This window comes from Bos grunniens, chromosome X, assembly GCF_055505025.1.
Source record: "Bos grunniens cultivar Pamir isolate PY7600 chromosome X, Bosgru_T2T1.0, whole genome shotgun sequence".
In the NCBI taxonomy this organism is placed as follows: Eukaryota; Metazoa; Chordata; class Mammalia; order Artiodactyla; family Bovidae; genus Bos; species Bos grunniens.
Window position 1 is genome coordinate 142,362,028 of NC_141194.1, and position 15,599 is coordinate 142,377,626.

Here is a 15,599-nt window from a genome sequence, read left to right on the forward strand (position 1 = left end):
AAAAAAATAAAGTCTGACATTGTATCCACTGTTTCCCCATCTATTTCCCATGAAGTGGTGGGACCAGATGCCATGATCTTTGTTTTCTGAATGTTGAGCTTTAAGCCAATTTTTTCACTCTCCTCTTTCACTTTCATCAAGAGGCTCTTTAGTTCCTCTTCACTTTCTGCCATAAGGGTGGTATCATCTGCATATCTGAGGTTATTGATATTTCTCCTGGCAATCTTGATTCCAGCTTGTGCTTCTTCCAGCCCAGCATTTCTCATGATGTACTCTGCATATAAGTTAAATAAACACAGTGACAATATACAGCCTTGACGTACTCCTTTTCCTATTTGGAACCAGTCTGTTGTTGCATGTTCAGTTCTAACTGTTGCTTCCTGACCTGCATATAAGTTTCTCAAGAGGCAGGTCAGGTGCAGTATACTAACACATATATATGGAATTTAGAAAGAAGGTAACGATAACCCTGTATGCAAGACAGCAAGAGACACAGATGTATTGAACAGTCTTTTGGACTCTGTGGGAGAGGCCGAGGGTGGTATGATACGAGATATGAGAATGGCATTGAAACATGTAAAATATCGTATGTGAAACAAATCTTCAGGCCAGGTTTGATGCATGATACAGGGTGCTCGGGGCTGTTGCACTGGGATGACCCAGAGGGATGGGATGGGGAGGGAGGTGTGAGGGAGGTTCAGGATGGGGAACACATGTACACTCACAGAAGATTCAATTCAATGTATGGCAAAAACCAATACAATATTGTAAAGTAAAATAAATAAATTAATTTAAAAAAACATGTCATGGGGATGTAATATACAGCACAGGTATTGTAGTTAATATTATTGTATTACCTTGTATGGTGGCACAGGATAACTAAACTTATTGTTGTAATCCCTGCACAATGTATACAAATGATGCATCATGAGTTGTACACCTAAAACCAGTATAATATTATACAACTATACATCAATAACATTACAAATAAAAATAACAAAATTTTAAAAAGAAAATTAGAGATACCGAGGGAACGTTTCATGGAAAGATGGGCACAATAAAAGACAGAGATGGTAATGACCTAATAGAAGCAGAAAATATTAAGAAGAGGTGGCAAGAATACATGGAAGAACTAAACAAAAACGTTCTTCATGACCCAGATGAAGATGATGGTGTGATCACTCACCTCGAGCCAGGCATCCTGGAATGTGAAGTCAAGTGGGACTTAGGAAGCATCACTACAAACAAAGCTAGTGGAGGTGATGGAATTCCAGTTGAGCTATTTCAAATCCTGAAATATGATGCTGTGAAAGTGCTGCACTTATATGCCAGCAAATTTGGAAAACTCAGCAGTGGCCACAGGACTGGAAAAGGTCAGTTTTCATTCCAATCCCAAAGAAAAGCAATGCCAAAGAACGCTCAAACTACCGCACAATTGCTCTCATCTCACACGCTAGCAAAGTAATGCTCAAAATTCTCCAAGCCAGCCTTCAACAGTGCGTGAACCATGAACTTTCAACCAGAGATCAAATAGCCAATATCCATTGGATCATCAAAAAAGCAAGGGAGTTCCAGATAAACATCTATTTCTGCTTTAATGACTATGCCAAAGCCTTTGACTGTGTGGATCACAATAACTGTGGAAGATTGTTAAAGAGATGGGAATACCAGACCACCTGACCTGCTTCCTGGGAAATCTGTATGCAGATCAGGAAGCAACAGTCAGAACTGGACACGGAACAACAGACTGGTTTCAAATCGGGAAAGGAGTTTGTCAATGCTATATATTGTCACCCTGCTTATTTAACTTATACGCAGAGTACATCATGAGAAACATCAGGCTGGATGAAGCACAAGCTGGAATCAAGATTGCCAGGAGAAATATCAATAATCTCAGATATGCAGATGACACCACCCTTATGGCAGAAAGTGAAGAAGAAATAAAGAGCCTCTTGATGAAAGTGAAACAGGAGAGTGAAAAAGTTGGCTTAAAGCTCAACATTCAGAAAACTAAGATCATGGCATCTGGTCCCATCACTTCATGGCAAATAGATGGGGAAACAGTGGAAACGGTGGCAGACTTTATCTTGGGGGGCTCCAAAATCACTGCAGATGGCGATTGCAGCCATGAAATTAAAAGACGCTTGTTCCTTGGAAGAAAAGTTATGACCAATCTAAACAGCATATTCAAAAGCAGAGACATTACTTTGCCAACAAAGGGTTGTCTAGTCAAAACTCTGGTTTTTCCAGTAGTCATGTAAGGACCTGAGAGTTGGATTATAAAAGCTGAGTGCAGAAGAATCAATGCTTTTGAACTGTGGTGTTGGAGAAGACTCTTGAGAGTCCCTTGGACTACAAGGAGATCCAAGCAGTCCATCCTAAAGGAAATCAGTCCTGAATATTCATTGGAAGGACTGATGCTGAAGCTGAAACTCCAATACTTTGGCCACCTGATGGGAAGAACTGACTCATTGGAAAAGACCCTGATGCTCAGAAAGATTGAAGGCAGGAGGTGACGGGAATGAAAGAGGATGAAATGGTTGGATGGCATCACCAACTCAATGGACATTAGTTTGAGTAAACTCCGGGAGTTGGCAATGGACAGGGAGGCCTGGCTTACTGCAGTCCATGGGATTGCAAAGTATCAAACACGACTGAGCAACTGAAGTGAACTGAACACATTCTCTTGTGCACGTGGAACATTCTCTACAAAACAAGTGTCAATAAATTTAAGAAAACTGAAATGGTATCAAGCATCTTTTCCAACTACAATGCTGTGAGACTAGAAATCAACTGCAAGGAAAAAAGCTTCAAAAAAACACAAGTACATGGAGGCTAGACAAAATGCTACCAAACAGTGAATGAGTCATTGAAGAAATCAAAGATGAAAAACAAACAAACAAACAAACAAACCCGGCAAGAAACAAAAATGAAAACACAATAATCCAAAATCTATGGGATGTACTAAAAGCAGTTTTCAGAGGGAGGTTTGTAGTAATTCAAGCTTTCCTCAGGAAATAAGAAAAATCTCACATAAGCAACCTATCTGCACACCTAAAGGAACTAGAAAAAGGAGAACTAACAAAACCCAAAGTTAGTACAAGGGAGAAATCACAAAAATCAGAGAAGAAATAAATGAAATATATTTTAAAATATATAAAATAGCAATGCAAATAAGAGTTGATTCTTTGAAAAAGTAAATAAAATATATAAATCTTTAGCCAGACTCATCAAGAAAAAGAGGGTCCAAATCTATAAAATCAGAAATGAAAAAGAAGTTACAATCAACACCACAGAAATACAAAGGATCATAAGAGACTACTATGAACAATTAATTAGACATCAATAAAATGGATAACCTAGAAGAAATTAACAAATTCCTAGAAATGTACAGTCTACCAAGACTGAAGCAAGAAGAAATAGAAAATTTGAACAGATCAATTACTAGTAATGAAACTGAATGGGAAAATTAAAAAGGATGTATTTATTTTACAGCAGCAGGAATACAGCCAATATCTTATAATAACTTTAAATGAAGAATAATCTATAAAAATTTTCAGTCAGTATGTTGCACATCTGAAACTAATAGAATATTTGAAATCAACTACACCTCAATAAAACAGACATCACTAATCACAAGAGAAATGCAAACCAAAACTACAATGAGATATCACCTCACACATGTCAGAATGGCTATCATCAAAAAGACTACAAATAACAAATGTTGGTAAGCTTGTGGAGAAAAGAGAACACTTGCACACTGTTGCTGGGAATGTAAGTTGGTGCAGCCACTGCAGAAAAGAGTATGGAGGTTTCTCAAAAACTTAAAAACTGAACTACCATAAGACCCCGAAATTTCAATCCCAGGTATATATTAAAAAAAAGAAAAACTAATCCCAAAAGATACATGCACCCCAATGTTCATACCAGCATTATTCACAACAGCCAAGATATGGAAGGAACGTTAAGTGTCCATCAACATAGGCATGGATAAAGAAGATATGGTATATACATACAACAGAATACTACTCAACATTAAAAAGAATGAAATTTTGCCATCTGCAACAACATGGATGGACTTGGAGGGTATTATGCTCAGTGAAATAAATAAGTAGGACAGAGAAAGGCAGATAGTGTATGATGCCACTTATATGTGGAATCTAAAACTGAAAACAAACTATTGAATATAACCAAAAAAGAAGCCTCACAGATATAGACAATAACCTAGTGGTTATCCGTGAGGAGAGACAAGAGAGAGGGACAAGATAGGGGTAGTGGATTAACAAGTACAAACTACTATGTATAAAATAAATAAGCTACAAGGATACATTGTACAGCACAGGGAATACAGCCAATATTTCATAAGAACTATAGTGGAGTACAACCTTTAAAAATTGCGAATCACTATGTTGTACACCTAAAACATATAATATTGTGTATCAACTACTCCTCAATTTTTTAAAAAAGATAACTTTAAAGTCTCCACCAAAAATCTATTAGAACTAATAAATGAATTCAGTACAGTTTCAGGATTCAAGATTAATATATAGAAATGTGTTTCTTTTCTATACACTTAATAATAAGCTATCAGAGAAAGCAAGAAAACAATCCCATTTAAAATAGCATTAAAAAGAATAAAATTTGAAATAGCATTAAAAAGAATACCTAAGAATAATCTTAACCAAGGAGGTTTGGTTTCACCAAAGGAAGTGAAATAAGCTTTCATCAAGTGAAAGACCTATACTCTGAAAACTATAAAACACTGCTGAAGGAATTTAAAAATTATACAAAGAAATGGAAAGATAATCTATGTTCTTGGATTGGAAGAATTAATATTGCTAAAATATCCATACAACCCAAAGCAATCTACAGATTTAATGCAAGCTCTATCAAAATACATGACAGGTAAAGAAATAAAAAAAAAAGAGGGGCTATGTGTATATAGCTCATTCGTTTTGCTGTACTGGAGAAACCAATACAACACTGTAAAGCAATTATACTCCAATAAAAATTAATTAAAAAAAAAAACTAAAAGAACCTACAAAAAAGTGAAATATATGACATTGTTTACCCAACAATAAATTCACCCAAAGAATAAATAATCCTGAAATTTACGTGAAACCACAAAAGACCAAAGTAATCTTGAGGAAAAAAAAATAAAAAAGAAAGCTAGAGGTTTCACACTCCCTGGCTTCAGACTATACCACAAAGCTATAGTCATCAATGCACTTCCCTGGCAGTCCAGTGGTTAAGACACCTGATACCGCCCTTTCACTACAGGGGGCTTGGGTTCGATCCCTGGTCAGAGAAGATTCTGAATGCCATCAGTTCAGTTCAGTCCTTCCAGCCCAGCGTTTCTCATGATGTACTATGCATATAGGTTAAATAAGCAGGGTGACAATATACAGCCTTGACGTACTCCTTTTCCAGCCATGGGGTGTAGCAAAAAAAAAAACACAAAAAAACTCAATATGGTACTGGCATTAAGAACAGACACATGGATCACTAGAACAGACGAGAAAGTCCAGAAATAAACCCAAGTACTTATCGTCCATCTATGACAAAGCAAGTAAGAATATACAACAGAGAAAACAGTCTCTTTAATAAGTGGTACTAGGAATACTGGACAGCTGCATGTCAAAGAAATTAGAACATTTTCTCACAGAACATTAAAAAATAAGCCCAAAATGGATTAATGACCTAAATGTAAGACTGCTAAGTCACTTCAGTTGTGTCCAACTCTGGGCAACCTCATAGACGGCAGCCCACCAGGCACCCCCGTCCCTGGGATTCTCCAGGTAAGAACACTGGAGTGGGTTGCCATTTCCTTCTCCAGTGCATGAAAGTGAAAAGTGAAAGTGAAGTCGCTCAGTCATGTCCAACTCTTAGTGACCCCATGGACTGCAGCCTACTAGGCTCCTTTGTCCATGGGATCTTCCAGGCAAGAGTACTGGAGTGGGGTGCCATCGCCTTCTCCATAAGGCAATGTAAGACTAGATACTATAAAACTCCTAGAGGAAAACAGGCAGAACACTCTTTGACATGAATCACAGCAATACTTTTTGGGATCTGTCTCCTAAGACAAAAAAATAAAAGCAAAAACAAGCAAATGAGACCTAATTGAACTTAAAAGCTTTTGCACAGCAAAGGAAACCATATACAAAACAAAAGAACAACCTACTGGATCAGAGAAAATTTTTGCAAAGGATATTACTGACAAGGACTTAATATCCAATATTTATAAAAACAAGTCGGGCTTCTTTCATAGCTCAGTTGGTAAAGAATCCGCCTGCAATGCAGGCGACCCTGGTTCTACTCCTGGGTTGGGAAGATCGGCTGGAGAAGGGATAGGCTACCCACTTCAGTATTCTTGGGCTTCCCTTGTGTGGCTCAGCTGGTAAAGAATTCACCTGCAATGCAGAAGACCTGGGTTCCAGCCCTGGATTGGGAAGATCCCCTGTAGAAGGCAAAGGCTACCCACTCTAGTATTCTGGCCTGGAGAATTCCATGGACTGTATAGCCCATGGGGTCACAGAGTTGGACACGACTGAGTGACTTTCACTCCACTTCATACAACTCATATCAAAAAATGAAGAACCTAATGCAAAAATGGGCAGAAGACCTGAATAGATATTTTTCCAAAGAAGATACACAGATGGCCAACAGACATATGAAAAAATATGCTCAACACTGTTAATCATCAGAGAAACGCAAATCAAGACCATAATGAGATCACCTCATACCTGTCAAATGGCTATCATCAAAAGGATAACAAATGTTGGCAAGGATGTGGAGAAAAGGGAATCCTACACTGTGGGAATGTAAACTGGTGCAGCCATTATGGAAAACAGTATGGAGGTTTCTCCAAAAAACTAAAAATAGAACTATCCTACGATCCAGCAATTCCACTCTTGGGTAAATATCAAAGAAAACGAAAACAGTAATTCAAAATGATATTTGCACCTCAATGTTCACAGCAGCATTATTTACAACAGCCAAAATATGAAAGCAACCTAAGTGCCCAGTAACAGATACATGGATAAATAAGATGTGGTATATATATACAATGGAATACTTCTCAGTCATACAAATGAATGAAATTATGCTATTTGTAACAATGTGGATGGACCTAGAGAGTATTATGTTTAGTGAAATAAGTCAGACACAGAAAGACAAACACTGTATGATTTCACTTACATGTGGAATCTAATAAATGAAACAAATGAACAAATGTAACTAAACGAGACAAAATTATACATACAGAGAAAAAAAAAACAGGTGGTTGTCTGAAAGGAGGGGTGGGGGGAGGAGAGAAATAGGTGAAGGAGATTAAGAGGTAAAAACTTCCAGTTGAAAAATAAATGAATAACTGGTATGAAATGTACAGTGTGGGGAATATAGTCAATAATTATAGAATATATTTTATGGTGACAGACTCATGGTGACCATTTTTACATGTATAGAGATAATGAATCACTATGTTGTACAACATCAGGAAGTTCACGGTTCATGTATTGCTGAAGCCTGGCTTGGAGAATTTTGAGCATTACTTTACTAGCGTGTGAGATGAGTGCAATTGTGCAGTAGTTTGAGCATTCTTTGGCATTCCCTTTCTTTGGGATTGGAATGAAAACTGACCTTTTCCAGTCCTGTGGCCACTGCTGAGTTTTCCAAATTTGCTGTCATATTGAGTGCAGCACTTTCACAGCATCATCTTTCAGGATTTGGAATAGCCAATTGCACTCAACTCACACGCTAGTAAAGTAATGCTCAAAATTCTCCAAGCCAGGCTTCAGCAATATATGAACCGTGAACTTCTTGATGTTCAAGCTGGTTTTAGAAAAGGCAGAGGAACCAGAGATCAAATTGCCAACATCCGCTGGATCGTGTAAAAAGCAAGAGAGTTCAAAAAAAACATCTATTTCTGCTTTATTGACTATGCCAAAGCCATTGACTGTGTGGATCACAATAAACCGTGGAAAATTCTGAAAGAGATGGGAATACCAGAACACCTGATCTGCCTCTTGAGAAATTTGTATGCAGGTCAGGAAGCAACAGTTAGAACTGGACATGGAACAACAGACTGGTTCCAAATAGGAAAAGGAGTACGTCGAGGCTGTATATTGTCACCCTGTTTATTTAACTTATATGCAGAGTACATCATGAGAAACGCTGGACTGGAAGAAACACAAGCTGGAATCAAGATTGCCGAGAGAAATATCAATAACCTCAGATATGCAGATGACACCACCCTTATGGCAGAAAGTGAAGAGGAACTCAAAAGCCTCTTGATGAAAGTGAAAGTGGAGAGTGAAAAAGTTGGCTTAAAGCTCAACATTCAGAAAACGAAGATCATGACATCCGGTCCCACCACTTCATGGGAAATAGATGGGGAAACAGTGGATACAGTGTCAGACTTTATTTTTCTGGGCTCCAAAATCACGACAGATGGTGACTGCAGCCATGAAATTAAAAGACACTTACTCCTTGGAAGGAAAGTTATGACCAACCTAGATAGCATATTCAAAAGCAGAGACATTACTTTGCCAATAAAGGTCCGTCTAGTCAAGGCTATGGTTTTTCCTGTGGTCATGTATGGATGTGAGAGTTGGACTGTGAAGAAGGCTGAGCACCGAAGAATTGATGCTTTTGAACTGTGGTGTTGGAGAAGACTCTTGAGACTCCCTTGGACTGCAAGGAGATCCAACCAGTCCATTCAGAAGGAGATCAGCCCTGGGATTTCTTTGGAAGGAATGATGCTAAAGCTCAAACTCCAGTACTTTGGCCACCTCATGTGAAGGGTTGACTCATTGGAAAAGACTCTGACGCCGGGAGGGATTGGGGGCAGGAGGAGAAGGGGACGACAGAGGATGAGATGGCTGGATGGCATCACTGACTTGTTGGATGTGAGTCTGAGTCAACTCTGGGAGTTGGTGATGGACAGGGAGGCCTGGCGTGCTGCGATTCATGGGGTCGCAAAGAGTCGGACACGACTGAGCGACTGATCTGATCTGATCTGATGTTGTAGAACAGGAACTAACATATTGTTGTAGGTCAATTATACTTCAAAAGGAAACAAACTAAAAAAAGAGAGATTAGATTGGTGGTTACCAGAGGGAGTCAGGTGGGGGACCTGGGTGAAGGCAGTCAAAAGGTATAAATGAGATATAGGTAGTTCTAGACACCCAAATCAAGGGGCATCTTGAGTTTGACACTTGAGAAAGGGAGAAATTGGGCTGATTCTTAGAATTATCACACAGCAAAAGCCAACCAAACTTGGAGTAATCAAACTGAACAGAAAATACTGAGCCAAAGTTGATGCTATTCACCATCCCTTCTCAATAAATCATCTACCACCATGGAGGTTTCCATGATATGGTTTGCCTACAGCCTCTCCAATCAGTCCTTCTCTGTCTCTTGCAAATTTCTGTCACTCTTTCAATATGCCCTAGCTCAGTGAGTATACCACCTGCCATTCAGTTGGGCAAATCAGAAATTCAGATCTTTTTCTTAATCATTTCCTTTTACTCCTATGTCCAAACTACCATGAATTGCTATCAATTTTACCTTCTAAATACCTCTTTAATCTCTTCACTTCTATTACCACTACCTGGACCAACACACCATCACCTCTGGCCTTGCCTATTGAACAGCCACATCCCTGCTGTGTGGATCTTGGGCAAGTCTCTTCACATCTCTGGGCTTCAGTTTTTTAACAGGTGAAGCGGGGATAAAAAACAGTAGCTACCACATTCACATAGGGTTGTGAAGATTCGATGACAATCTGTAGAAAACCCTTTAGGGCAAGTGCATAACACAGTAAGTGCAATGTAAATGATAGCTTTTAAAATTTTATCTGCATTCACAGACACTCAGCAATCCATTCATTCTCCACCCTGTAGCTTGCTTTAGGTACAATTCTACCTCAGGCACAAACTTTAAGGATAACTAAAAATTCAGTAATTAAGATAAAGGATCTTTTAATGCAGTATTCCCTGGTGGCTCAGAGGGTAAAGCGTCTGCCTGCAATGCAGGAGACCTGGGGTCGATCCCTGGGTCAGGAAGATCCCCTGGAGAAGGAAATGGCAACCCACTCCAGTACTCTTGCCTGGAAAATCCCATGGACAGAGAAGCCTAGACTACAGTCCATGGGATCGCAGAGAGTCAGACACGACTGAGCGACTTCACTTTCACTTTTCTTTCAATGTAGTATTTGGGCTTCCCTGGTGGCTCAGCTGGTGAAGCATCCTCTTGCAATGCGGGAGACCTGGGTTCGATCCCTGGGTTGGGAAGATTCCCTGGAGATTGGAACTGCTACCCACTCCACAATTCTGGCCTGGAGAATTCCATGGACTATACAGTCCATGGGGTCCCAAAGAGTCTGACACGACTGAGCGACTTTCACTTTCACTTTCACGTTCAATGTAGTCTTTACGTTAATGCAAATATAATCCATGAATAACTGATGACCAATATTTCAAATCAAAATAGAATCCAACCGCGCACGTACTCCACCATGCCTCAGGCGACTCATTTGTTAACTGTGGGCCGACAGTTTCCCCACGCGACTTATTCAAACTCCCCGCCGTAATACTGCCTCGATCCCCACCGGGCAGAGGAGCCCCCGCCCCCGCCCCAGGCCCCGGGGTTTTCAACTCCGGAGCTGAGGACAGGGACCCGCTCGCCTCAGCCGACGCCCCCAGAGCTGCCCGCTTACTGCATGGCCACATCGAGATACGGAGTGCGGTGGAAAACTCCCTCCAGCTCCCGCAGCTGCTCCAGCGTGAAGGTGTGCCGGGAGACTCGGTGGCGCCTGTCTGCCGCCTTCCGAACCTCGACGGCGGCTCCCGGGCGCTGCTCCTCCCCGCCCTTCTCTCCGTCTTCGCCGCCGCCCGCGCCCGCCTCAGCCTCTTCCTCAGCCTTGGCCTCGCGGCTTTCCCCATCCGGGGGGCCCGCATCTCCCGCGCCCACATCGCCGCCTTCCTTTTCTTCTCCTTCTTCATATCCCGCCTCTTTCCCCTCCGGGGCTGCTCCCTGCTCAGGTTCGGACTGAGCCTTCGGCTCCTCTCCCCTCTCTCCAGGAAGCGAGACCTTCGCGGGCTCGGCCTCTGCAAGACAAGAAACCCAAAGCCAAAGATCAGGCCGTCGAGCGAGCCCGCTGAGGAAGAGGCAGGAACCCGCCGCGTCTGAGGAGGAATCCTCCCGCTCGCCCCTCCCTAGGGAAATTCGTTTCCAGGAACCCTGTGAACCGAGCGCCCAGCCTGCCACTGACCGTGAGCTTCTTCCCGATTCTCCTTGACCCCCAGCCTGAGGAAGCCCGCGACGGCCGCGTCGGTGTTGGCATCGGCATTGTGGCCACGCTGCGGCTGAGGCTTCATGTTGCGACCGCTGTCCAGGAGGCTGTGCCTTCAGCGGAGGCTGTCCTGGATCTCCCGAGACCCCGGCTCTGGACTCAGGGCTAGAAGCGGCGGCCCGCAATATGGCACCGTTAGGCCTACTCTGGCGTCGGGTCAGGACTAGAGTCCGGATACACGCTCCCTGGGTGTTTATCATTGGCTGCTGGGGGTTGGGTCAGCTGAGGTGTGCATGCGGCAGGAGCTTGGCTGTCCTGGGGGCCGGGGCGGGGTGGGCAGGAGGTGCGGGGGCGGGGGAGACTCCAGGTGCGCACCACGGGGGGCGCTGGTAGGGAGCGTGAGTGAGAGCAGAACTCAGGCAAACTTAGTTGCAACTTAGCTGACCAAGTACTGCGCACTTGGTCTGGCGTCTTCCCAGACCAAGGGCCTGTGCCTGATTTGTGGACGGGAAAAGCAGGCCCTCACCCTAGCTCCGTAGACCTTGGAGAAACGTTTGGGGACTATCTCCTGGCTCAGCCCGCCATATCTAGCAGCCAGTACTAAGTAAGGAGAAGCAATCAAACTAATACGTTCACCCCTTGGTGTCGCCGGGGATTGGTTCCAGGACCCTCAGGGGATACAAAAATCTGCGAATGCTCAAGTCCCAAAGCGGGCCCTCCGCATCTGCGGATGTGAAACCCACAGATATGGAGGGCCATCTGTTTGTTTACAGGAAAATAAACCCCGTGTATAATTGGACCAGCTAGGCCTTTGCTTGCTCTGAGTTTTTGCAGTGAGGCTGAAGTCCGAGTCTGCCATACAAAACAAAACCCAGCCCACCCCCTTAAGAAAGGCCGTTAGCCTATTTTAGTAACGAATCCACATCAAATTGCAAGTGTAGAAACTTGCACAGTGTTTAGAACACTCAAGAATGCTTATGGGGTACAGAGAGAGCCCCTTCCTTTTGTTTTTGCCTTTGTTGCAACTATGTATTGAGCTACATCTTTATAAACAGTTCCTATTCCTTCTGGCTGTAAATGCTCTATAGAGGTATACATGTCTCCTGTGGTGAACCCCTGTGGACATGGCTGAATTACCTGGTTTCTTGTAGCTGCCCCCCACCCCCTTATCTCCCCTCATCATGTTTTCTAGAAACCTTCCTGAGCCCTTGCTGAAGAATAAATACATTTTATTTATTGTCAAATAAGAGAGAGCCAGGCCAGATTGCAGGCTCTATGATTTTTCCTTGAAGAAGTGTTTTATGGATGCCCCAAGACTTGTTGCCTGGAGAATCCCAGGGACGGTGGAGCCTGATTGGGTGCCGTCTATGGGGTCGGACAGAGTCGGACACGACTGAAATGACTTAGCAGCAAATGTATCATGGGACCGGGTCATCTCACCTACAGTGCCTAAGGCATAATGCCTTCTGCTTCAAGTTTCTGGAGAGTGGGTAAGAAATTAACTAAAAAAGGGTTTGGTGACCAATTCTTTTTCAAAAAGATGGTAAGAGATGGCAGTCTGATACCTCTTCCTGATTTTAACCAAGACGTTTCCTCCTCATGTTGGCCCTGATTGAGTTCATCAGGCCTCTGCTTCGCTTGGCTTGATAGCCTATGCACAATTTTGGCTTAATATTAGTTATCTCATGAGAGACCTATTAGAGTTTTCATCATGATTTGCATTAGACTGCCTGAGAATTCTATGACAGCTCAGGAAGTGTGTCCCTTCACAGCTCAGATTTCCACAGTGAATGTGTGTTTTCCCAACTGTAGTAACCCATGTGACCCTTGACAAACGTTGCCTTACTTTGGCATCAGGCCATGGTAGTGTTTTTCTTTAAATTTTACTTAACTTCACACTTTTAAAACCTTAAATACTTTAGTCAATTGTGTGGTTTATTTATTTATTCACAGTTCAGTTCAGTTCAGTTGCTCAGTCATGTCTGACTCTGTGACCCCATGAATTGCAGCACGCCAGACCTCCCTGTCCATCACCAACTCCTGGAGTTCCCTCAGACTCACATCCATAGAGTCAGTGATGCATCCAGCCATCTCATCCTCTGTTGTCCCCTTCTCCTCCTGCCTCCAATCCCTCCCAATATCAGAGTCTTTTCCAGTGAGTCAACTCTTCGCATCAGGTGGCCAAAGTACTGGAGTTTCAGCTTTAGCATCATTCCTTCCATAGAACACCCAGGGCTGATCTCCTTTAGAATGGACTGGTTGGATCTCCTTGCAGTCCAAGGGACTCTCAAGAGTCTTCTCCAACACCACAGTTCAAAAGCATCAATTCTTTGGCACTCAGCTTTCTTCACAGTCCAACTCTCACATCCATACATGACCACAGGAAAAACCATAGCCTTGACTAGACGGACCTTTATAGGCAAAGTAATGTCTCTGCTTTTGAATATGCTATCTAGGTTGGTCATAACTTTTCTTCCAAGGAGTAAGCGTCTTTTAATTTCATGGCTGCAGTCACCATCTGTCGTGATTTTGGAGCCCAGAAAAATAAAGTCTGACACTGTTTCCCCATCTATTTCCCATGAATTGATAGGACCAGATGCCATGATCTTTGTTTTCTGAATGTTGAGCTTTAAGCCAACTTTTTCATTCTCCTATTTTAGTTTCATCAAGAGGCTTTTTAGTTCCTCTTCACTTTCTGCCATAAGGGTGGTGTCATCTGCATATCTGAGGTTATTGATATTTCTCCTGGCAATCTTGATTCCAGCTTGTGCTTCTTCCAGCCCAGCATTTCTCATGATGTACTCTGCATATAAGTTAAATAAGCAGGGTGACAATACACAGCCTTGACGTACTCCTTTTCCTATTTGGAACCAGTCTGTTGTCCCATGTCCAGTTCTAACTGTTGTTTCCTGACCTGCACGCAGATTTCTCAAGAGGCAGGTCAGGTGGTCTGGTGTTCCCATCACTTTCAGAATATTCCACAGTTTGTTGTGATCCACACAGTCAAAGTTATTGGCATAGTCAATAAAGCTGAAGTAGATGTTTTTCTGGAACTCTCTTGCTTTTTCAATGATCCAACGGATGTTGGCAATTTGATCTCTGGTTGCTCTGCCTTTTCTACATCCATCTTGAACATCTGGCAGTTCATGGTTCATATACTGTTGAAGCCTGGCTTGGAGAATTTTGAGCATTACACTACTAGTGTGTGAGATGAGTGCAACTGTGTGGTAGTTTGAGCATTCTTTGACATTGCCTTTCTTTGTGATTGGAATTAAAACTGACCCTTTCCTATCCTGTGGCCACTGCTGAGTTTTCCAAATTTGCTGGCATATTGAGTGCAGCACTTTCACAGCATCATCTTTTAGGATTTGAAATATCTCAACTGGAATTCCATCACCTCTACTAGCTTTGTTCGTAGTGATGTTTCCTAAGGCCCACTTGACTTCACATTCCAGGATGTCTGGTTCTAGGTGACTGCACACCATCATGGTTATCTGGATCATCAACATCGTTTTTGTATAGTTCTGTGTATTCTTGCCACCTTTTCTTTGTAGGTAGTCTCATGAAAAAAAGGAGGGACTCTTCATTAAAGACATTTGCTTTGCAATTACCCTAGGAGAGCAATCTATTTCTGATAGTTTTGCTTCAGGACCCAGTATTTTCACCTATAATTTTGGTTTTGCATTTTTTTGAACAGTTGGCAATCATAGTTAAATTCATTGTGTATTTGCTAGAATTATTACCAGATACTATAAAAATATTGCACTGTTCATCCTCTCTCTCCCTCCCTCCCCTACCTATTATTTAAGATCTCACTCCAAACATAAATATACTCTAAATATTAAGGATGCTAAAATCCCACAGCCCCATCTAGTTTTCTCTATCTTGGCTAAGCCACGTATCTTGTGCTCAACCTTGTTGGCTCCATTTAATCACTTCCCTATTACTCCTCAATGCATATTGGCTTCTGCCTCCATCATGCTATTAAAAGTGTTCTTAAAATCATCAATGATTTTCAGGTCCTTAAATTCAATTGAAACTTTCTGTCCTTATTTTACACAATCTCCAACATTACTGAAGAGTCTAAATAACTCCCTCAGTTTGGGATCATTGATTATTTTTTATTTACATTTGCCTCATGAAAACTCACACTCCCGACTTCCCTCATTTTACCTCTCCAGTTATGACAACACTGTCTCCTTTGTTCAGTTCAGTTCAGTGGCTCAGTCGTGTCCAACTCTTTGTGACCTCATGAACCGCAGCTCACCAGGACTCCCTGTCTATCACCAACTCCTGCAGTCCACCC

General features: G+C 42.2%; 1 protein-coding gene across 1 annotated transcript in view; it reads right to left on the bottom strand.

The window, feature by feature from the left end:
- LOC147341533 (uncharacterized) overlaps window positions 1-11,629 on the bottom strand; it is a 29,706-nt gene extending 18,077 nt beyond the window's left edge. Inside the window, exons 1-2 of the mRNA XM_086389772.1 lie at window positions 11,273-11,629; window positions 10,718-11,108 (exon numbers count right to left, since the gene is read on the bottom strand). Of these exons, the coding sequence (XP_086245898.1) occupies window positions 10,718-11,108; window positions 11,273-11,378 (497 nt within the window). The 5' untranslated portion in view covers window positions 11,379-11,629. The remainder of the gene's footprint in view (window positions 1-10,717; window positions 11,109-11,272) is intronic.
- Window positions 11,630-15,599: the final 3,970 nt, after the last annotated feature.